At 35.9% G+C, this 24,160-nt stretch overlaps 1 protein-coding gene across 3 annotated transcripts in view; it reads right to left on the reverse strand.

The window, feature by feature from the left end:
* Positions 1-884: 884 nt before the first annotated feature.
* Positions 885-24,160, reverse strand: part of LOC139152465 (rap guanine nucleotide exchange factor 1-like) — an 87,873-nt gene continuing 64,597 nt past the window's right edge. For all 3 annotated transcript variants that reach the window (XM_070725587.1, XM_070725586.1, XM_070725588.1), the window contains 5 exons: positions 22,388-22,466; positions 22,138-22,239; positions 21,703-21,800; positions 7,089-7,223; positions 885-6,423 (listed from right to left, as the gene is read on the reverse strand). In XM_070725587.1, the coding sequence (XP_070581688.1) occupies positions 6,282-6,423; positions 7,089-7,223; positions 21,703-21,800; positions 22,138-22,239; positions 22,388-22,466 (556 nt within the window). In that variant the 3' untranslated portion in view covers positions 885-6,281. The remainder of the gene's footprint in view (positions 6,424-7,088; positions 7,224-21,702; positions 21,801-22,137; positions 22,240-22,387; positions 22,467-24,160) is intronic.

Here is a 24,160-nt window from a genome sequence, read left to right on the forward strand (position 1 = left end):
AACTTTAAACCTTTCCCTTTCGAAATCAAGAACAAAATCAGGGACTACTGTGCAAATTTTGACACAAGACAGATAAAGTACCCAACATTTACCAACACTTGAAATTGATCATGGCCACCATCCCTGTGTCAGCTCTTTTGGTAGAGCAAAACAGCATTGTAAAAGTTTCTGAAAGTCTGAATATCTGCCCCTGAATTAGTGAGCAAAGTCCTTGCATGGTCTGAGGTCTGGAACGACAGATAAGCCAGTCTTGTGATCAGCATACCTTTTTAAGCTGTTCACCCCAGTTTCCTTTGAACAGGTCCATGATCACATTAGTAACAATTGATATGGGTCAAACCATTGTGGTGAAAGGGTTAATGCTAATGAAGGTCAACAACAACATTTGGAAGACTACCACACGACAATGAGCCATTGAATGTATGTATCCCAATACTGGTGAAGTGAAATGCGGGTTTTCGGTCGTTGGCGGCGCCCTCCTGCACAGGTGCTGCGCCGCCGTTGTATCCATGGAATGCCTTGCATGTACATTACGCATTTCCCCTCGATCGAACAGCAGATCGATCCACACCGCCAAAGCAAGCAGACGTATTTACTGAACCTTCTGCGGAACTCCACCAGTGAAACAAGGACTTGGTAAGTCTACTGAGTTTACATTCACTGGGTTCACAATACTGGTCCCAAAACTACCAACAACAGTGGGTTTTCCAGTCCTATAAAATGTACTATGATGTCACTTTGTCATGCAAGTACACATCAGATATTATCACATTACAGACAGAAAACATTAAGTTACCTAAGGTGATGGGTGACACCCCAGAAAACTTTAAAACTATAGATGAAACAATCAGCTACCTACAAAATACAGAAGACACAAGTCAATATTGCATGATATCAAGACACAAGTTTATTGTACGGTTTGAAATGAACACAAGAGTGACATAATTTATCAAACCATTCTACCATCATCTACAATCTTATAGTGTCACCAGAGTGATGTATTTACAATACAAAAATACACTATGTGGCATTATCGACAAAGCAGTTGCATTTTAAAGCAAAAATCAGCAAATGAATGAGATACGAATTCTTACGCAGAGCACTCAGAAAACTTTCCCATCGAGTTGTGAACCATTAACACAATTGTGATATTTTTCTTTGGTAAAAGCAAACTAAGTCATCTTTGTTCTCCACAAGGACATCTTTCTTCTGTGACAAAATTACTATCTTGCCTGTTTCTGACATCTTTAATTTCAGTTCGACTTTTTTTAGTTCCATTGTTTTGGATGTGGCATGCATCAGAATTCAAATCAGAGATGTTTTGAAGGACAAGTTTGAAATGATGGAAACTTCTTTGACCCCTTTCACAGAGAATTTTGTTCATATGGGGAAAGTTGCCTTCTTTTAAGGGCAGGTGAAAAAAGCTTGGATGTATGAGACAAAATAGAGAAACTGGTCACATAATTGTACCATGGAAAAATGGTCAACCTGTCGAATGATAAAAAGTCATTTGAGTTCAACTTTACACACAGAGTTGGCAAAATGAAAAGAATATCATAAAAGATGGCTTTCTGACACAAATCGGACATGATTTGTTCATTGTGTTATTGCTTTGTTTCTTGGTTTGATCTTTGTAACCTGTATCTTTGATATATTTCATATTTCATAAAAAAATCAGCTCGTTTTCTTTTAAAACTTGCCTGGAACAAATATATTTCAAGGTTGATATTTTGTCTGTCTTTGTATCTCTGGCGTGTGTATAAAGTTTCACAATATAAGATGGGGACAGTGAACATGTAGATGGTATCTTGTATTACAGTTAAAAATTTGTTTTGATATTTCTTACCCTAAAGGGTTCACATTTTACCAAATCTGAAATCCAATGGGAGAGTCAGTAATATAGCAACTAACTGATGTCAAGAATATTTTGCAAGAAATGTTGACACATGAAAATTTCACATATTTAAAATCTGGTAATTATGTTCAATATAGAGGCTGTAGCTTTTGGCATTGGGACATATTCTAAAATATCAACATTACCTTTGGCAGATTTGCAGACTGTGTTTGTAGTGTCATTTTGAACAGTGTTTTTTTTCAGTCGTTGCGCGTACAAATACTGAATGAACCGATGAACAGACAAAGGTTATATGATGAAGAAAGTGCAAGACATTTGGAATTATACCTGACAAAATTAATCATGATACAGAGTTACAGAAGAGCGCCCTCATAAAAACTTACCTTACAACTGTCTTTCACTGGGTCTGAGAAAAACTACTTTTTTGGCAAGAGCGACAGTCACATAATACATTTCAACATTAACAAAACAATGAACTCCAAGGGCAGTACTTTGCAAAACATCTGATGATTGGCCGTACAGAATGACTACCCAAAATTACACAGTCTGAGCACCAATGACAGTTTGCTTTTAAAGTGGAGAAGTGTATTCAGTAGATTTGCATTGAAAATTACATGAATGAGTAAACATATTTGCAATGTATAGAATACACTACAACTCTACAACACTGTGAGAGATATACTTTCAAGCTGAAAAGATACTGATCTATTTTTTTATTCGGGAACATTTTTTCACTCACTTCATCCTCTGTTTTACTTTACCATTTCCGGTATAGTACACAAAAATTCTACAAGCATCCTCCATAAGCTCCTTTGAGGAGTAAATATGATTTCAGAATCAAAGGTCAGAGGTCATGTCAATTAACATGTACTTTTGGTCTTTCAAGCCATCCTCTGATAGGCAGAACCTGATGTCATTAGGAATATCAGGGCTGATCCAGCGATAAATAAATACACAGCTGAGATTGTCTTCTCGAAAAAACAAGAATGCAAAATTAATCGTATAAAAAAACAAACTATTGCTCGTCATCTGAGGTTTAAGAAGACTTAAGAAAGCATCTCTGCCAAAAAGTGAACATACACAGATCTCATACATACCTATGTACAGTATCAAAAAGCCACATACGATACATACACATACTACTTTTAATTTTCTACCGAATCTCCTAAAATATGGTAAATGCATGTTTTTTCACTACAACGTATTTTTTCCACATCCAAGCTTTCTCATGGCTGGTTTATAGAAATAAACTTCTGTTCCTCTTCTCAAGAAATATCTATCACTTTTAAAAACATGATAACAGTATTTCAATAAAAAGCACAAGTACTACAAGGCTGAAACTTGTTTTCTCTATGAACTTTTTTCTGGGTATCTTGAGTTTCAGAGTTTTGCTGACAATGAATAAAGTGTCAATTCTGAAAAATGTGAATCCTCATACAATTCCACTGACCAACAACATTATTACCATATCATGACCTAATATGGGTAAGACAACAGCATTTGCATACTGAGAGGCCATTAGGGGAAATGGTTACATCATAAACCAATCAGAATCCTTCCTACACACTCAAATTTGTTACTGACAAACAGCAAATTTGCATAATTTTTGCGACAATCTATATAATCTAGTTGAGAATTTTCATAAAACATTCAACTCAGAGTTGAAGGATAGAATATTTATATACACATTTATCATATTATCATTTGCAATAAAATTAAAAACTTAACAAAATTCTAGCAAGTGATTTACAGCCAAAAAAAATTGTCCTGGTGAATGTGAATGACGGACTACATAAGATTGGAGATTTTTCAACTCTTCTTAAATGTGTAAATGGTTTTTAAAGAGCAGACTATAACCTGGACACATTCACACAAACTTGTTTACAGTTATACGCTTTAAGAACATTAAGAATAAAAAGACTATTACGACATAACAAATAGTTCTAAGATCTGACCATTCTTCATTCAATGCGACTCTCCGTTCAGAAAATTGCTCCAAAAATTTATTCCATGAGAAATTTCTACACCACCATTCTCATTGGAAACTAAAACTGTGCATGAGTACTACGAGCCAAAGATTACAAACTTTGACTGTAGCCATTGCATTAAAACTGTGCCTTGGGTATAATGTTGGTTTCAATTGCAAAAGATACAGTTCCAACACTTAAAAGACACTTGAATGAACTGTAAAAAGCACACCAGATAATCTTCATAAAAACCATGACATATAAAGGTACAAACCATCAAATACGCTCACACCAGTGACAATCAATGTTGTACACTGGTTTCTGGTTTCTATTTCAGTTTGACATGAAGAACACAGAACAAAAAGTACACTTTCAGATTTCTAGGAAATTGAGCTGAAATTTTTGAGGCAATTATTAATTTCACAGTCTCAATCAAAAAAGTATTGTTGTGAAATGCTTAAAAATCTGACAAGTCTGTGGTGACTTTCAGCGGTATATACTGTTTAAAAGAGGTTAATGTTACAAGGCATGGCATTCTGATAAACCCCCAATCTCTGAACTACGGTGCTGACGATACTTTTAACAGATTCATGTGCAAAATCTGCTGGTTTTCTGAAACCTACATGATACATCTGTAAATTGACAAATGAAAATGTTGCATCAAGCTTCTGTTATGAATGTCTGTACTGAAAGACTTATACGTGAACAACCTTTTTTTGTCATAACAGCATGCACCAGTGTATAAAGACAGTATTGTAATGAACTGGTAGTAATCACATCTCATTTGTATTTTGCTGTCACATGACAAAGTCATCAAGGTATTATACTGTGGCACTGTGGTCTACTCTGTGAGTTCTGCATATATATTTTTGGTATACAGGGCCATTATTCATTTACTGGTCTGTCAGACAGTAGAATGCCAAACCAAACTTAGGGACGGACCATTTCATTTTGGGAGGTGACCAGAATGACGACTTGCAAATTGTGAATTTTCCGTTCCAAGATTCAGCATATCCCTATCTCTGGAGTTGGCCAGCAAGACACTTTCTTTCTTAGAATTCTACACTGATTTTCAGTTTCTAGCCATGTGAATATTTTTTCATTCTGTAAGGCTGGAAAATATTTTTCCACAATTTTTATTCTCTCGGTTTATTCCAACTTTGAGCATCTGCTCCCAAGATGTAATGGTTGATCCCTAAACAGAATAACTGGTAATGCCAGACCTTTCACTCCTCACAGTATGATCATGATACTGATAAACAACAAGGCATGTTATGCCTACTATATTATTCTGTCTCTGTTAAAGCTTAAGGGAGTATTTTTTGGTTAGATTGGTACCATTCAATATGAAGGACATTTTTCATTCTATCTTTAATACAAAACATGAGAAATCATCAAGTATATATTTTTTGAACTCCTTTGAAATGTTCCGTTAAGTAGATAATCAGCACTGTTTATGTTCTGAAAAATTCCTCAATTGGTTCAAATTTACATGATTCTCTAAAATACATGCATATGCATATCATACTTGCTGACCGAGGATAATACAACTAGTGAATGATCGGGAGTAACCATCCTTGAACAAGTTACATGTTTGGTTACCCAATGATACAATGACCGACAATAAAATACATGACAAAATAAACAAAATCTAACTTTGTCATAAGCTCAGACCCTGTCTGTGTGTGTCTCTGTGAGATGATACAAGTGCTGAACTTCCACTACACACAGGGTCTCCAATGCTAGTTACTCATATTAATAGCAAGACAGTGCAACACTTTGCTACATACTGATTCATGCACAATTACATATTTTTTGCATTCAAGTACTCTTTTCACAAACACAACAATTATAAATTGATTTTAAAAGCAGATCTTCAAATCTAGTGGCTTCTTTTTTGCATGTGGGTGTTTTGTATTTTTCAAGTATGACGTGAAATGTCAAAATATTAACTAGAAATTTCTGACTATTACGTATGGTTGTATTGACTATGGGTTATTTCGGAGTAGTTTCTGTGGGGTAGTATTTTGTCTCAGTCTTTGAAAAATAAGTATATAATTTCTGAACCATGATGGGAGGTGGTTAACATACACTGAACCCTTACTCTTCCTTTCACTGTATTATCTATGAACCACAAATGACAGAAAAGCAATTGCAATGCACTGTCTGCCAGCTGTATATCATCCTGATTATATCAAAATGCCAGGATGTACAACCTCTCACCCAATCCCTGACCTCTGACACACAATGTCAGAGGTTCTCCTGGTCAGTGACTTCTGTCACACACTATGTATGCTTCTCAGAATTCTCAAGTTGAGTTGTTTAGTATTTACATTTCACAGAAAAAAGCTGTCACTTTGAATGAAGGGCGACAGATAGGTCAGAAAGAGTAAAAATGAAATCTTCACTACATGTTGGTGAAAATATCAAAAACTTGCCTACAATATATACAGTTTCTGTTAATCTACTGGGTCTTTTTGTTTTCCACCTCTGGGCTTGATCTTTTCAGAGAGTTGCCACATTGCTTCCTCATGTAAGAAATCATTGAAGTCATTGAAGAAAGCTATCACTCTATCGTTCTTCTTCAACTCACTATAATGACTGCAAAAAAAAGAAAGAAATCGAAACAAATATTAAGTTACAAGACCATTTTATGATCTCGACTGTGGATAGAGAAAGAACACGAAAAATGTACAAACATTCTAAAAAAAGAAAATTTGAGCTAAATTGGTTGTCTTTTATACATACTAACTCACAAAATACTGGATCTATGTCCTTGTATAAACCATAAAAACCCTATCAATTCAACCACTCTATTAATTCAACCACCCCAATTTTTTTCTCAAAACGTAATTTTATTTTACCCTTATCAGTTCAAGCACCGATTGAAATTGGGACTTTCTCTATCTCTAATAATTCTGTTTTGAACATTTTATTTTCAATAACAGGACAATACAATTACAGCACAGAATGTCCAACTCGGGACTTCAGGAAAGTCACCTTTATATGTTTCAATCATCCAAGATGGTGAGCTTATGAACTGTCAAAAAAGTTGAAATCATAATTTTTGACCACTAAAATTATTTTGACTTTGTTAATTTTCTAATAATTCAACCATATAAAATCGGAATTATTTTTTTACTGGTTGCATTGATAAGGTTCATACCGTGCACAGCAGGGGTACGCTGTCTGAAACCCACAGAGTTGAGGTCATTACTGAAGCAAACAATGTAAAGAATATTTGTAATCTAAATGCATGTACTTACTATTGTTTGAATCTCCTCATGGTGTCAAGGATGGAAAACTGCTGCCAACATTTGGAGAAATTCACCAGTTCCGGTGAGTCAAGAGTGTCTCTGTTGCCAAGGTTTATGAATGTGATGTCTTGAAGGATCAAACCACTATTGTGAACAGAAAAATATCATATGATATTGTAGTTCAAAAGAATTATTTCACATAAATTCATGGGTTTTTGGACTAGTACTCATACAAGGCATGACGTAACCACCATGAAAGAAATTCTTTTAAATAATCTGATTGTGTCAGTTTTTCATAGCATTTACACGAAAATAGTGACAATGTCACTGTTCGCTCCCATATAGTTATCAAAACAAGCCAACAATTGTATGAAACGTTGACAGACACACAAACAGACTGACATACACAGACTGGCACAGAGTGGTGACATTGGCCCCAATGTGCCTTGGCCCATGGAGAGTGATAAAGATATAATAGACAGCTGAATGTAATGATAAAATAGTTAAGTATAGGCCTATACAGGCACTGAGAGTGAATATGTTACAGCAATTTGATTAGTTTCTTTTCCGTTTCTATTTCTGTGATAATTTTTAAGACAATCAATCTGCAATGCAGTTTATGTATTGACAAATATGTTATCTTTTACAAGCACACAGCAAACTGTTCTTGATTTTTCATTTACAATATTTGAAATAGACAGAAATACATAACATGCAACCAATGTTTACATTTTGCCCATACACCAGATACATGGAGAGATTTCAACATACAATCATTAACTCAGAAACCCTACAGAGAAAAGTAAACATTGTTTTCTTCCAGAACAACTGGTACATCCACATCTGGAACAACTTACAAACTTAACCAATTATACAAGGATGATGACACAAGAGATAAAATTCAGAAATTTATCTGTGGTGAACTTGACTATTCCTTTCAAATCCTTACCTAACTTGACATCATAAAATAATGTACACTGCATGGTTAATTGGGTGCAAAAATACATCAGGGGTGGACCATTTGATAGAGGGGGGGGGGTGTGCCTGGAAGATTGATGAGGTACATTATCTTTTTTATCTGATCCATTGTACATTCTTTTTTTCCCACTCTCCCGCCTTTTTTTGTCAAACCTTCTCTGGCTGATTTTTTTATTGACATTTGTTTGGAATTTTTTTCAAAATCTGCCAGGAACCCCCCCCCAGGATATCAAATGGTCCACCCCTTTGTATTGACTATCTTTGCATGAGATATACAATGACCACATGGCAGGAAGTGTGTCAACTATTTACAACCTTGATACTCTTAAACATTGAACAAATTTTTTGAATATATTTGTTGGAAACCAAATCTGCTAAAATCACCTCAGCTATGTTTCTAATGATTTTTTTACCGCATTTCAACACCAAATACAGTTTACCATATCGAATGCTTACTAAATCACCACATTACATACTCTTAGTTCCAGTAGGTATAAAATTACTAAAAAAAATCTTAAAAATACAAAATGAAAGATATCCCTGTAAAATTGACAGTTTCGTAAAGTTCCCCAAAAATTCAAAATTCTAGATTTCAACCTAAATCCTAAGAACCTGTGTACTAAATATCAAAGCAATCAGACTGGTAAATTTTGAGAAAAAAATTTTTTGACCAAAAATGAGAAAATAGCGTCAATGACACTGTAGCTCCCATCCTGGACTATTTAGTGTTTGTTCTCTGGTCAGATATTTGAACATGTGTGAAAGGGATAAAGTGCATGAAGTGAAAATACTTAAATGTAATGTACTGGAGACAGTGAAATATGTTTAATGTATTTATTCAGAATATAAAATGGAAACATAGGGCCAAAGTCCCTGAAGCTACTATAGACATGGATACAAAATTAAGTATTTCCTTACTGTATGAAATTATCTCACTAAGGTCATCCTACGGACAAGTAAACTAAATATTAAAGCTGTCTGACCAGCGGTTTTGAAAGAACAAGCAACTCAACAGTTGACAGAGCTCTGTTGAGTATGTACCGTATGTAGAGAATAACCTTTTGTGACACATGTATTGATGAAGAAGGTGGATATCTTTGATTAACATTGTGAGTTCTGTTTAATAAGTTGAGACTGTACATACTCAGAGAAAGCACACTGAAGAGACAAAGGTTTGAAACTTAAGAAGTTCAAGGTCATCAAAAGCATTATAAGGAATCATGTTACACTTTCATTGCAATGTTTACACAGATTGCATAATTGCTATAAATAGCACATGAGGAATCTTTATACAGCCCAGCTTTAACCATAAAAACCCTATCACTTTGACCACTCTTTTAATTGACCACTCTATTTTTTTCCTCAAAAAGTAATTTTATTTTATCCTTACCAAGTCAACCATAAATGGAAATTAGAACTTTCTCTATCTCTATCTCTATCTCTATTGACTATTTGAGCAATTTCTTTTAGATAACATACAGGGCACAATAAATGACGGTTCAGAATATGTCAAAGTTGGGATTCAGGAAAGTTGCCTTTACATGTTTTAATCCTCCAAGATGGTAAGCATTTCACTATGAACTGTCAAAAAAAGTTGAACTTTCTGATAATTCTACACTAAAATTATTTTGGCTTTGATGATTTCCTAATTAATTCAATTATTTAAAATCATATTGTTATGTAGGTCATTTCCCCCACACTCATCATGACCTGAGTTCAATTAGTCTAGAACATTCTCAAGGTCACTGCCCTTAATGACCTCACAACCTTGAATTCATTAGTCATGTTTGGAATGTTCTGGAAAGTTGATTAGTTGTGTAAGAGAGATAATTTTAGAACAGTAATTAGCATGTCAATAAAAGTTCTAGATTGTTCTTATATGCCTTTATAAAAGGGACGTGCTCAGCTTCCAGTCAGACTTTTGGGATCGTGTCTCTTGTGTGTTACTAAACTCCAGCAGTAGTCATTCTCAAGACTTTTCAAGACCTTCACTGCCAACGCTGGATTTATACTGTGGACTTTGTGCAGCTTCAAGCCTGCGAGGACTGTTCATTCATCCAACTGACTGTTACAACTCTGAGACTGGAGCTTTGCCGTCCCTGCTGAGATAAGTAGTCTGTACACTTTTAAAGCTTGTACTCTATCCCTGACTTAGCAATTAGTTTTATTTTCGTAATAAATTTTGTTTAAACGTTAACTGCTGAGTTCACCCTTTTGTTCGTTTTCTCTGCACGTAACAAAATTGGGGGCTTGTCCGGGATACGAATATTTTGAGCCGTTTGACAACATTTTGCCTACCTTTTCAAAACTACTTTACACTGTGAACTCAGCGAAATTTAATCATGGCGGAATTCAAGCCAGACGAATTTATGGATGACCTTGATCAGGACACATTTAATTCCCTCAGAAAAGACAACCTCATAGCACTGGCAAATTTCCTTAAGTAGATGTCAAAAGATCTATGCGCAAGCGGGAAATACAGTTCAAGATTGCAAAACATTTAGTTAATTCTGGCCATTTTGAGGAGTCTGCCTTAAAAGATTATGAGCCTGAGTCCTCCTTCGAACTCAAAAAATTAGAATTAGAAATACAGGCAGATTTGGAGCTTAAGAAATTGGAATTAGAAAAGGAAATGAAAGAAAAAGAATTGCAAATGGAAGAAAGACAGAAAGAAAAAGAAAGGCAGGAAAGATTAGAAATGGAAGAAAGACAGAGAGAAAAAGAATTGCGATTAGAAGAACAGCGATTACAGGTAGAAATAAAACGTTTAGAGCTTGGACAGTCAGGAAAATTCTTCCCTTCAGACAAGTTTGACATCACTAAGCATTTCAGGTTAGTTCCCCCTTTCCAAGAAAAGGATGTTGACAAATATTTTCTCCATTTTGAGAAAATTGCTCAGAGTCTGAATTGGCCTAAGGAGTCCTGGTCTATGCTTTTGCAGAGTGCTTTGGTGGGTAAAGCCAGAGAAATTTACATTCAGTTGTCAGTAGAGCAGGCTTCAAATTATGATTCTGTGAAGGAATTAATTCTCAAGGGTTATGAGTTGGTGCCTGAAGCTTACCGTCAGAAATTTAGGGATTGTGAGAAGGTGAAGGATCAAACTTATGTTGAATTTGCTCGAACAAAAGAACAACTGTTTGATCGTTGGTGTTCTTCTGAAAAGGTCAGTCAGAATTATGACAAATTACGACAACTTGTTTTGATTGAGGAATTTAAAAGGTGCATCCGGAGTGACATCAAGACGTTTATCAATGAACAAAAGGCAGATACATTGGAGGTTGCTGCACGTTTGGCCGATGATTATTCATTGACCCACAAATCTTCATTTCTCAGCAAACCATCCCAGTCCTTTTCATACAGAAACAATGCAGGTAAATTTAACTCGTCCTTTTCATCCAAGAATTTTTCAAAGGACAGTAGGAAATCAAATGACAACAGTTCACAGAGTTCAAGTAACACTCCCACATCATCAGATCCCAAGTCTCAATCTCCTTCTGACAAACAGTTTGGTACACTTTCTTGTAATTATTGTAAGAAAGACGGCCATTTAATGTCAGAGTGTTTCAAATTGAAAAGAAAACGTGAAGGTCAAAGTGGTCAAAGTGGATCTAAGCCAACCGGCTTTATTTCTTCATCAACTCAATTAGAGTCTAATAATGTGTGCAACACATTTTCTGAGGTTAAACCCCTCTTATCCCAATTAATGAGGTCAAGGTCAATTCTTCTCAAGATAGCATTATGGGTATTTTCGAACCATTTATTCATGATGGTTTTATATCACTTTCTAGTGATTTTTCTTCCGCTACCCCTGTCAAAATTTTAAGAGATACCGGGGCTTCCCAGTCTCTTTTGTTGGCAGATACCCTGCCGTTTTCTGAAAAGTCATTTTCAGGTTCTAAAGTTCTTATTAAGGGGGTAGATTGTAATGACTACATTCCTGTTCCTCTCCATAATGTCTATTTGTCTTCGGACTTTGTTTCTGGACCTGTGACTTTAGGTATTAGGCCTTTTTTGCCTTTTGAAGGGATTCACCTTCTTCTTGGAAACGACCTTGCCGGGGACAAGGTCATTACTAATCCACTTGTGACTGATAATCCTAGTTTGGATCAGGATCCAGAGCCAATTGAACAAGAGATACCCGATTTATTTCCTTCATGTGCCATTACTCGAGCCATGTCAAAGAAAACTTCTGAGAATCAAAATACTCTCAAAAATATGTCACAGATGTTGACTTAAATGACACCTTTCTCAGTCAGGTGTTTGACACGGATCATTCCGTTATCCCTCGTGGATTTGAAACTTCCAGTAAAACTTCTGCTGACCAAAGTCAGACATTTTCTAGATCAAATCTCATTGCAGAACAACACAAAGACCCAGATATTTTGTCTTTGTTTGACAGGGTAGATGATGAAGGTAAAACTTCAGATAGCTCTGTTTCCTATTATACAAAATCTGGTATTCTCATGCGTAAATGGAGACCTCCAGATGTTTTGGTTGATGACGATTGGGCTATAAACATCAGATTGTGGTTCCAAAGCCCTACCGTGCTGAAATATTGCGCCTGGCCCATGAAACCCCCTGGGCTGGTCACTTAGGAGTCAGGAAAACTTATCATAAAATTCTCAGTCACTTTTATTGGCCTAATCTCAGGCAGGATGTAGCACATTTCTGTAAAACTTGTCACACATGTCAAATGGTAGGAAAGCCAAATCAGACCATTCCAAAGGCCCCTTTACAGCCAATTCCTGCATTTCAAGAACCATTTAGTAGGATACTAATAGACTGTGTTGGGCCCCTACCAAAAACAAGATCAGGAAATGAGTACATGTTGACAATTATGTGTACATCAACTCGGTTCCCAGAAGCCATACCACTGAGAAATATAAAGACAAAGACTATAGTGAAAGCTTTAGTCAAATTTTTCACTTTATTTGGCCTCCCTAAATGTGTCCAGTCCGATCAAGGCTCCAACTTTATGTCTGGTATTTTTCAACAAGTAATGGATCAGCTAGGCACTAAACAGTATAGGTCATCCGCCTATCATCCAGAAGTCAGGGTGCTCTTGAGCGATTTCATCAAACTTTGAAAAACATGATTAGGACCTACTGTTTCGATACAGAGAAGCAGTGGGATGAAGGAATTCATTTTTTGCTCTTTGCTGTTAGAGAGTCAATTCAAGAGTCTCTTGGTTTTAGCCCATTTGAGCTTGTATTTGGACATACAGTCCGTGGCCCACTTAAGCTCGTTAAAGAGAAATTCCTATCAGACGATGATGATTGTCTGAATATTTTGCAATATGTGTCAGATTTTCGTACAAAACTCTCTAAAGCATGTGAATTAGCCAGAGAAAATCTTGAGTCATCTCAGCAGTCAATGAAAATCAAATATGACAAAAACACCTCAAAACGGAAGTTTGAACCAGGTCAAAAAGTTCTTGTTCTACTTCCGGTTCCTGGCAAACCACTCCATGCTCGTTACTTTGGGCCATATCTAATTGATAAGAAATTGAGTGATTTAAATTACATCATAATAACACCTGACAGGCGAAAACAAAAACAGCTATGTCACATAAATATGCTTAAGCATATTTGGATAGGGATAATCCTACTATAACTCAGCCTGTCAGTGCAGTCAGTTCAAACCATTATGAAGATAGTGATACTGAAACTGACTTGAGTGAAATACTCTAAACTCAAAGCTGGGCTCGGTCAAGCTTCAGAACTCAGAAATCCTGGAGAAGCTGGAGTCTACAAAGTTGGCACACCTCCAGCCAGAACAACAACAACAGGTGAAAGAACTGCTCCATGAATATAAACACCTCTTTCAAGATGTTCCATCGAGGACAAACGTCATCTATCACGACGTTGATGTTGGGGACAGTAAGCCTATAAAACAACATCCATACAGACTGAATCCAACAAAAGCGAAATATCTCCAGGAAGAAGTCAAATACCTGCTGGACAATGACTTTATTGAACCCAGTAAAAGTAACTGGAGTTCGCCGTGCATACTTGTTCCCAAATCAGATCACAGTTATCGTATGTGCACGGACTTTAGGAAGGTCAACACTTTAACAAAGACAGACACTTTCCCAATCCCGAGGATTGATGACTGCATCGACCGAGTGGGAAAAGCCAAGTATGTGACGAAATTTGACCTACTGAAGGGATTTTGGCAAGTCCCTTTGACGGATCGTGCTCGTGAAATATCCGCCTTTGTTACACCAGACGGATTGTTTCAGTACAAGGTGATGCCATTCGGAATGAAGAACTCTCCGGCAACGTTCCAACGGATGATCAACGACGTCATATCCGGGCTAGACGGATGTGCAGCTTACGTTGACGACGTCGTCCTGTATACTGACACCTGGGAGGAACACATCAAGCTCATGCGGAAGTTCTTTGAGAGACTGAGTAAAGCAATGTTGACTGTCAACCTTGCCAAATCTGAGTTTGGTTGGGCGAGGGTGACTTACCTCGGACATACTGTAGGACAGGGTGAGGTAAAACCTGTTGATGCCAAAATCAGTGCCATTTCAAGTTTTCCCATACCAAACTGCAAACGACAACTGATGCGCTTTCTCGGTATGGCTGGTTACTACAGAAAATTCTGTCCAAATTTCTCCACAATTACTGAGCCTTTGACTAACTTACTTAAAAGGAAAGTAAAGTTTGTTTGGTCAGAGCAATGCCAACAGGCATTTGATACACTTAAAGCCATACTGCAAAGTGCTCCAGTGTTGTCTGCACCAGATTTCACTTTGCCATTCAAATTAGCTGTGGATGCTAGTGATACGGCTGCTGGTGCTGTTTTATTGCAAGAGGATAGTCATGGTGTAGATCATCCTGTTTGCTACTTTTCACACAAATTTAACAAATCTCAGAGAAACTACTCTACAATTGAAAAAGAGTGTTTATCTTTGATATTAGCTTTACAGCATTTTGAAGTTTATGTTACTTCTTCAAATCAGCCAATAGTGGTTTATATTGATCACAACCCTCTTGTTTTTCTGCAGAAATTTAAAGGCAAAAATCAGAGACTGCTAAGATGGAGTTTAATGTTACAGGAGTTTAATCTTGACATTAGACATATCAAAGGCAGAGACAATTTAATTGCAGACTGTCTCTCTCGTATTTAGAGTTTATTGTTGTTCACTTTCAAGAAATTTTATTGTTGTTCACTTTCAAGAAATTTTACTTTAGAGTAAAACAAAATTTGAGTACTTAAATCCTTTTCAAGATTACATTTGCAAAAGAAAGATTTTTCTTTGAAAAATTTTCTTTTTTGAAGAGGGGGTGTGTTATGTAGGTCATTTCCCCCACACTCATCATGACCTGAGTTCAATTAGTCTAGAACATTCTCAAGGTCACTGCCCTTAATGACCTCACAACCTTGAATTCAATTAGTCATGTTTGGAATGTTCTGGAAAGTTGATTAGTTGTGTAAGAGAGATAATTTTAGAACAGTAATTAGCATGTCAATAAAAGTTCTAGATTGTTCTTATATGCCTTTATAAAAGGGACGTGCTCAGCTTCCAGTCAGACTTTTGGATCGTGTCTCTTGTGTGTTACTAAACTCCAGCAGTAGTCATTCTCAAGACTTTTCAAGACCTTCACTGCCAACGCTGGATTTATACTGTGGACTTTGTGCAGCTTCAAGCCTGCGAGGACTGTTCATTCATCCAACTGACTGTTACAACTCTGAGACTGGAGCTTTGCCGTCCCTGCTGAGATAAGTAGTCTGTACACTTTTAAAGCTTGTACTCTATCCCTGACTTAGCAATTAGTTTTATTTTCGTAATAAATTTTGTTTAAACGTTAACTGCTGAGTTCACCCTTTTGTTCGTTTTCTCTGCACGTAACAATATTAATTATTTTTTTCTGGGTGAATTGATAGGGTTTATACAGTACAAGAATTACATACAATGTAAGTCAAATTTTGACCAAAAATGACAAAAAAATTCCTTAAAAATACAGATTTGCATATTTCATCACAATTTGAACAAGTCTAAGTTGGGTTACCCCTAGGGACCTGTATACCAAATAACAAAGCTGTCTGACCAGCGGTTATGAAGAAGAAGATTTTTTACCAAAAACACCTTTTTTGGCATTAATTTGCCTATTTTCAACAATATCAAAAAATTAAAAAAATAGTTTCTCAAAATCGTATTTTTCATCTACACAACAAATATCAAATCAGTAAGTACTGTGGTTCTCAAGATATTTGAGTGGACGGACGCCTCACAAACGGACATACATACATACATACATACATACATACATACATACATACATACATACATACATACATACAGACTGACGACGGACGCCGGACGGATACCCATCCCAATAGCTTCTATAGACTATAGTCTATAGTAGCTAAAAAATAAAGAATTAGAAATATCGTATACTGTGATACAACCATTAACTAAACAGTCATTGACAATGACAGTCCCCACTTGTAATAGGAGTATAAGTCTTGATGGGGCAGGGAAATGTGGTCATTAAGAAGTATCACTGGAGTGTATATGTTGAGATCTATGGGCAAATACCGTACTCGTCCGAGCATAAGCCCCTGCTCGTGTATAAGCCCCCCTACTGATTTTAGAGGATTTTAGAAAATGCATTACATCCGTGTATAAGCCCCTACCCTAGTGTAACTCAAATACAGAAAGGTTAGGAGAGTATATTTGGTCATTTAACTTGGTAAAATTAATTTTAGATAATAAAGAAACCATTAAAAGATGTTAAAACAATGGGAAACTGGAGTTCCCTTGACAATATCATAAGGAAAATGACACGTTTTTCCAGTACTATCTTGATTCTTTGACCCTACTCATCCCCGTCGCCTAAATAGAATAGTCTCACTCACATCCGCCATTGTTTATTTTCATTCACAGCCACGATGTTTTCATGCTTGAAACATGCAGTTTCTTTTGTTTGAAGCAATTATCCTTTCATTTGTGAAGACTTTTCCTGGTGACTATTACAATTTTTACTGCTATGTTGTTGTTTTCACAAGATGTAGACAGTTTGATATTGGAATATTGAGTTGCCTTTCCGTGTGGGCAATGCATGCCTGTTCACATACTGTTGATCAGCAGCATACATGACGTCTTTGTTTCAAGTTTGGGGTTTTTTTCGACGCTGAAATTTCACCAAAATGTCGCTTCTGTATTCAGAGATTGTACAATCAATTTCTTTGGATGTGCAAGTGGATTTTGAAAGCGATAGAAAGATCGAGTGGTGTTGAAAAAAATCGTGCATAAAATTAGCATAAATTAAGCGTCCATGCCAGATAACATGGGGTTGCTCGAGTATAAGCCCCTCCCCTAGTTTTACCGCTGTTTAGTGTTGCCGAACCGGGGGCTTATACTCGGACGAGTACGGTAGGTCTATGTCGTTGTTCCCAATTTGAAACACATGAGGCATGTCTAAGTTATGGTTCTAAATCGGGAAAAAAGATCAGACCTCTAGCAGTATTGGCCAGCCAAGAAATACATATGCGCATAATAAATGAGGTACAAGATGTGACATCTTAAGGTCTAATATCCTATCAAAATTGGAGGGTATAGAACTTGTGGTTACTGAGATATGCATATATATGTATAATCAAGGTCAAAGGTCATTGAGGTTACATGACATTTTGAAAAAAAAATTATATTGCTAATTAATCCCTATATGCCAAAAAATCAGACCTCTAGCTCTATTCACTTGCCCAGAATTAGATGTGTGCAAAATTAATGAGGTAAAGCATGTGTTGTCATAAGGTCTCCCATCCTACTAAATACAAAGGACATAGCACTTGTAGTTACTTATTTATTGACATAAACATATATTTTAGGTAAAAGGTCATCAAGGTCACATGACATTTGGTCAAAAAATTTCTCTTCTATAGTTATCCCTATATACCAAAAATCAGACATCCAGCTCTATTGGCTTGCTCAGAATGAGATATGTGCATAATTAATGAGCTACAATATGTGGCATCATAAGGTGTCCAATCATACCAGATATGAAGGGTGTAGCACTTGTGGTTACTGAGTTATGGACAAATATGTATATTTGAGGTCAAAGGTCACCGAAGTCATGTCACATTTTGTCAAAAAAATTGTATTGCTAGGTTATCCCTATATACCAAATATAGTTATCAAAACAAACCACCAATTGTATGAAACATGGGCCTAAATACAGACAGACTGACATTCACAGACTGGCACAGAGTGATGACATTGACCTCAAGTGAGCCTTGGCCCATGGAGAGTGATAAAGATATAAAAAAAAGCTGAATGTAATGATAAAATAGTTAAGTATAGGCCTACAGACACTGAGGGTGAATATGTCACAGCAATTTGATTAGTTTCTTTTCATTTTCTACTTCTGTGATAATTTTTAAGACAATCAAACTGCAAGGCAGTTTTAATATTTAATTGACATAATTTAATTTAATATTTAATATTTAATTATTTTATATAATTTAATTGACATACATGTTATCTTTTACAAGCACACAGCAAACTGTTCTTGATTTTTCATTTACAATATTTGACATAGACTGAAATACATAACATGCAACAAATATTTACATTTTGCCCATGCACCAGATACATGGAGAGATTTCAACATGCAATCATTAACTCAGAAACCCTATAGGGAAAGTAAACATTGTTTTCTTCCAGAACAGCTGGTATATCCACATCTGGAGCAACTTACAAACTTAACCAATTACACAAGGATGATGACACAAGAGATAAAGTTAAACTGTGGTGAACTTGACTATTCCTTTCAAATCCTTACCTAACTCGATTGACATCTTAAACTAAAATACACTGCATGTTTAATGGCACACAAAAATACATCAGGGGTGTACCATTTGATAAAAGGGGGTTGTCTGGAAGATTGATGAGGAACATCTTTTTTATCCGATACACTGTACATTCTTTTTTTCCCACTATCCCACCTTTTCTTTTTGACAAACCTTCTGTGGCTGATTTTTTTATTGACATTTGTTTGGATTTTTTTCAAAATCTGCCAGGACCCCCCCCCCCCCCTCCATCACTCTTTAACATTGAAAAAAACTTTGAATATATTTGTTGGAAACCAAACCTGCTAAAATCACCTCAGCTATGTTTTCTCATTATTTTTTACCGCATTTCAACACCAAATACAGTTTACCATTTCAAATGCTTACTGAATCACAACATTATCTTAAACATAGGGCCAATGTCCCTGAAGCTACTATAGACATGGATACAAAATAAGTATTTCCTGACTGTATGAAATCATCTCACTAAGGTCATCCTAGGGACCTGTTAACCAAATATTAAAGCTGTCTGACCAGCGGTTTTGAAAAAAAACAAGCGACCCAATAGTCGACAGAGCTCTGCTGTGTTATGTAGAGAGCAACTTTTTGTGACATATGTAGTGATGAAGATGGTTGAGATCTTTGATAGCTCATTTCAGGATGGCCTGACCTAAAATGGCAACATTAGCTGCAAATATACAAAATTGATGATTTCATCATAATTATGTATAAAAATGTATACAAAATATCAAAGCTATCACATGAGTAACTTTTGAGAAACAAATATTTAGACCAAAAATGGCAAAAATTGACCCAAAAATACAAAAATTGAAGATTTCATCAAATTTCACTATATCACACTAGGAGAACCCCCAGGAACCTGTATACCAAATATCAAAGGCATCAGACAAGTAGTTTTTGAGAAACACATTTTTTGACCAAAAATGTCAAAAATTGCACCAAAAATACAAAATTGCAGATTTCATCATATATTCTATATATCATATTTAGTTTATCTGTAGGAACCTGTATACCAAATATCAAAACTGTCAGACGAGCGGTTTTGATGAAATAAATTTTTGACCAAAAATGACAAAAAATTCCTTAAAATACAGATTTGCATATTTCATCACAATTTGAACAAATCCAAATTGGGTTATCCCTTGGGTTATCCCTGTATACCAAATATCAAAGCTGTCAGACGAGCGGTTTTGATGAAATAAATTTTTGACCAAAAATGACAAAAAAATTCCTTAAAAATACAGATTTGCATATTTCATCACAATTTGAACAAATCCAATTTGGGTTATCCCTAGGGACCTGTATACCAAATATCAAAGCTGTCTGACCAGCGGTTCATGAAGAAGAAGATTTTTTACCAAAAACGCCTTTTTTGGCACTAATTTGTATATTTTCAACAATATCAAAAAATCAAAAAAAGCACAATTATTTCAGGTCAGCCCAAAGTACTTACATGCTAATTTTTTATGTAATCTGCTCAGTGGTTATTGAGATTTTCAATTTTTGACTGTTTTTACATTTTTTCACTTAATTTGCATATTTTTGGCAATGACAACTTCATTTGAACAAAATCTCATCTACAGCCCATCATCCATGTACACACCAAATATCAAGATGAAATGTGCAGCGGTTTTGGAGTTTTTGATGTTGACGGACAGACATACAGACATACAGACATACAGACATACAGACATTTCCCTAGCCTATAAGAATAGCTTCCATTGCCATATATACATATGGCTATGGGAGCTAAAAATTGCCTCCCAAAATACAAAATTGCAGATTTCATCCTAATTTCAATATATCTTATTAACATAAACCCTAGGAACCTGTACACTAAATATCAAAGATTAAAGATCAGTAGTTTTCGGAGAAAAAATTTTTTTGACGAAAAAAGGCAAAAATTGCCCCAAAGTAAAAAAATTGCCAGTTCCATCCTAACTTCAATATATTATATCACGATACATCTTAGATACCTGTGTACCAAATATCAAAGCTATTAGATCAGTAGTTTTTGGATAAAAAAAATTTTACCAAAAATTGGGAAAATTGCCCCAAAATTACAAATATGATAATATCAATACAATTTGTACAAACTTGAGTGAGGTCATCCTGAGGAACACGAATATAAACTTTCAGAGCGATCAGACGAGCGATTTCAGAGAACAAGACTTTTTGACTAAAAACAGAAAAAAATACCCTAAAAATACAAACATGCAAATTTCACCCCAATTTGTGCACACATAATTGAGAATACCTAAAGGAATCTGCATATAAAGTTTCAACCCAATCTGACAAGTGCTTACTGAGTTTTAGCCGTTTGCAGGATTTTTCCTTTTTTCCCCTCATTTGCATATTTTTGGCACTGACATGTTCATTTGAACAAATTCACATCTCCACCCCTAGGTGCACCTGTACACCAAATACTAAGACAACAGCCATTGTGGTTTAGGAGTTTTTGATCTGGACGGACTAACAGACATACATACACACATACACACAGGCGCCATTTTGCCACCTTATAAGAATACCTCCCATTTGCATATATACATATGCATATATGGGAGCTAAAAAGGACTCAGATCAAAGATAACATTGTGTCCTATAAAGGCAAAGGTTGTTGAACTGGTCATTACTGTTATTGGACTCTGTGTACACTGTTATCGGACTCTGTGTCCACTGTTATTGGACTCTGTGTCCACTGTTATCGGACTCTGTGTCCACTGTTATTGGACCCTGTGATCACTGGTACCAAAACTTACTGCACAAAGAAAATCATAGGTTACAGAAGCAAAATGATAGAAGCAAGTGTAAAACTTACAGGTATGGGATGCAGGGTGGGTTGGCTTCAGCTAAAGCTGCTCTGTACGCTTTGAAGGATGACGAACTATCAATTAATACGCAGTATTCTTGTAAATCCTGGAACATGGAAAGACAAACACATCAAGGGAGACTGCATATAAACCGAAGTAGTGTTCTAATTTCAAAGATTTTCACCCAGAAATTCAAGTACTGGAGATGTCGATGTATCCTGTATGAAAGACTACTACACTCTGGATTATTGGCATTGGAAAATACATGCTGCATGCATGTCAGGCTCAATTAACTTTAAAATTTCCTAACTAAAAGTAGTCGCTTTGATAAGAAAAAAAAATGGAATTGTTCCTCAGTGGATCTTGTACATTCACAGAAATCTAAACTCAACGGCACAGCTCATTGCATTTAAAATGAATCTGAATCAGCGGCATATACTCACAGCAGCTGTCTGTTTCTGCCATTCCAATCTTCTGACTGGTGCTGAATCCAAGGCTGACAACAGTGCAAGGTAGGAGTTGAAGTTGTTCAACCTCCTCAGGTGCTAAGAAGAAACGATGATGAAAATATTGAGTATGCAAAATCACAAAATGAACATTTTCATAATTCACAATCACTTGCATGATTACTTGATGACAAGGAGGTTTACAAGAACTATGTGCAAAATGGGATCACAACTAGAATGTTCTTACCTTCATGATTTTGATAAATTTGGCAAGTAATTTTTCCCTCTCTTGAGCCTTGTCTTGTTGCAGGATAACTGAGCGACACCTGTAGGTGAACAGGAATCAAAGGTTTTAATCTTAAAATTATGTCACTGATTGCTTGACAAAATTTTTTTTTTCAATTTTAAAATAGTCCAATTAAAAATGGCATTGGTACAGTATCATGATATCCTGAACAAATTGATGGATAACATTAACTTCTACTAATATCCATGAATGTTATGCAAATTTTAAAACTTCATGAAAAATACAATAAGTCATCGTTGATGACACAGTCCCCACTTGTTAATAATGGGTACTTTGATTACATGTCCTCAGAGAGGATAGAGTCCTCTTCATTAGTTAGGTCTGTGATAAAAATACTTTGATACAGATGGCGCTCAATGGCCAAGAATGAGTTCCATGGTGATGAAAACATAAAACCAATGTAGGCCACCATCCTAAAGTTCATAAATGAGTCAACTAGGAATTAATCAACAGGATGTTGCAAACATTTTTTGCATACAATTCTAACACTTAACAGATTATCACTGGTACCATATTTCATAAAGTTTGATGCAGTATTTACAACACTATGAGATCAACATCTGTATCAAGTTTCATCACATTTGACATTGTATTAATTTGGCTATATCACCCTAATTAGAAAGTTCATTACTTATGCAATTACAAATTAATTAAAATGACACTGATAAATGTCTTTTTCAATGTTAAAGCAATGTGAGCTTAACATCGGTTAACATCTGTATAAAGTTTCATGAATTTGATGCAGTACATATTTCTTGACATATCAGCCTACTTACGAAACTTCAATAATTGACATGTTACTGCTACATGACGTGAAACAAATTGACGAGCATATGTATGAAATAGGTCAATGTCAACTTTGAATGATACTGGTGGAAATATGTCTGAGTTATGGCTCTGTACATGAAAACATCGTAATAAAATGGCTGCCTAGAGACCATATTGGATCGTATCACATAAAAAATCGACGTACATATGTATGACATAGGTCAATGTCCTTGTACCAACTTTGAATAAAATCGGTTGAGATATGCCTGAGTTATGCCTCTGTATATGAAAAAATCATAACAAAATGGCCACACAGCAGCCATATTGGATCGTATCACAAAACAAATTGACGTGCATATCTATGACATTGGTCAATGTCCTTGTATCAACTTTGAATAAAATCGGTTGAGATATGCCTGAGTTATGCCTCTGCATATGAAAAAATTGTAATAAAATGGCCGCCTAGCGGCCATATTGGATCGTATCACAAAAAAAATTGACGTGCATATCTATGAAATTGGTCAATGTCCTTGTACCAACGTTGAATAAATCCGTTGAAACATGTCTGAGTTGTGGCTCTGTACATGAAAAATCGTAATAAAATGGCCGCCTGGCGGCCATATTGGATCGTATCACAAATCAAATTGACGTGCATATCTATGACATTGGTCAATGTCCTTGTACCAACTTTGACTAAAATTGGTTGAAACATGTCTGAGTTATGGCTCTGTACATGAAAAATCGTAATAAAATGGCCGCCTGGCGGCCATATTGGATCGTATCACAAAAAAAATTGACGTGCATATCTATGACATTGGTCAATGTCCTTGTACCAACTTTGAATAAAATTGGTTGAAACATGTCTGAGTTATGGTTCTGTACATGAAAAAATTGTAATAAAATGGCCGCCTGACGGCCATATTGGATCGTATCACAAAACAAATC

This window comes from Ptychodera flava, chromosome 16 (genome assembly GCF_041260155.1).
Source record: "Ptychodera flava strain L36383 chromosome 16, AS_Pfla_20210202, whole genome shotgun sequence".
Taxonomy (NCBI): domain Eukaryota; kingdom Metazoa; phylum Hemichordata; class Enteropneusta; family Ptychoderidae; genus Ptychodera; species Ptychodera flava.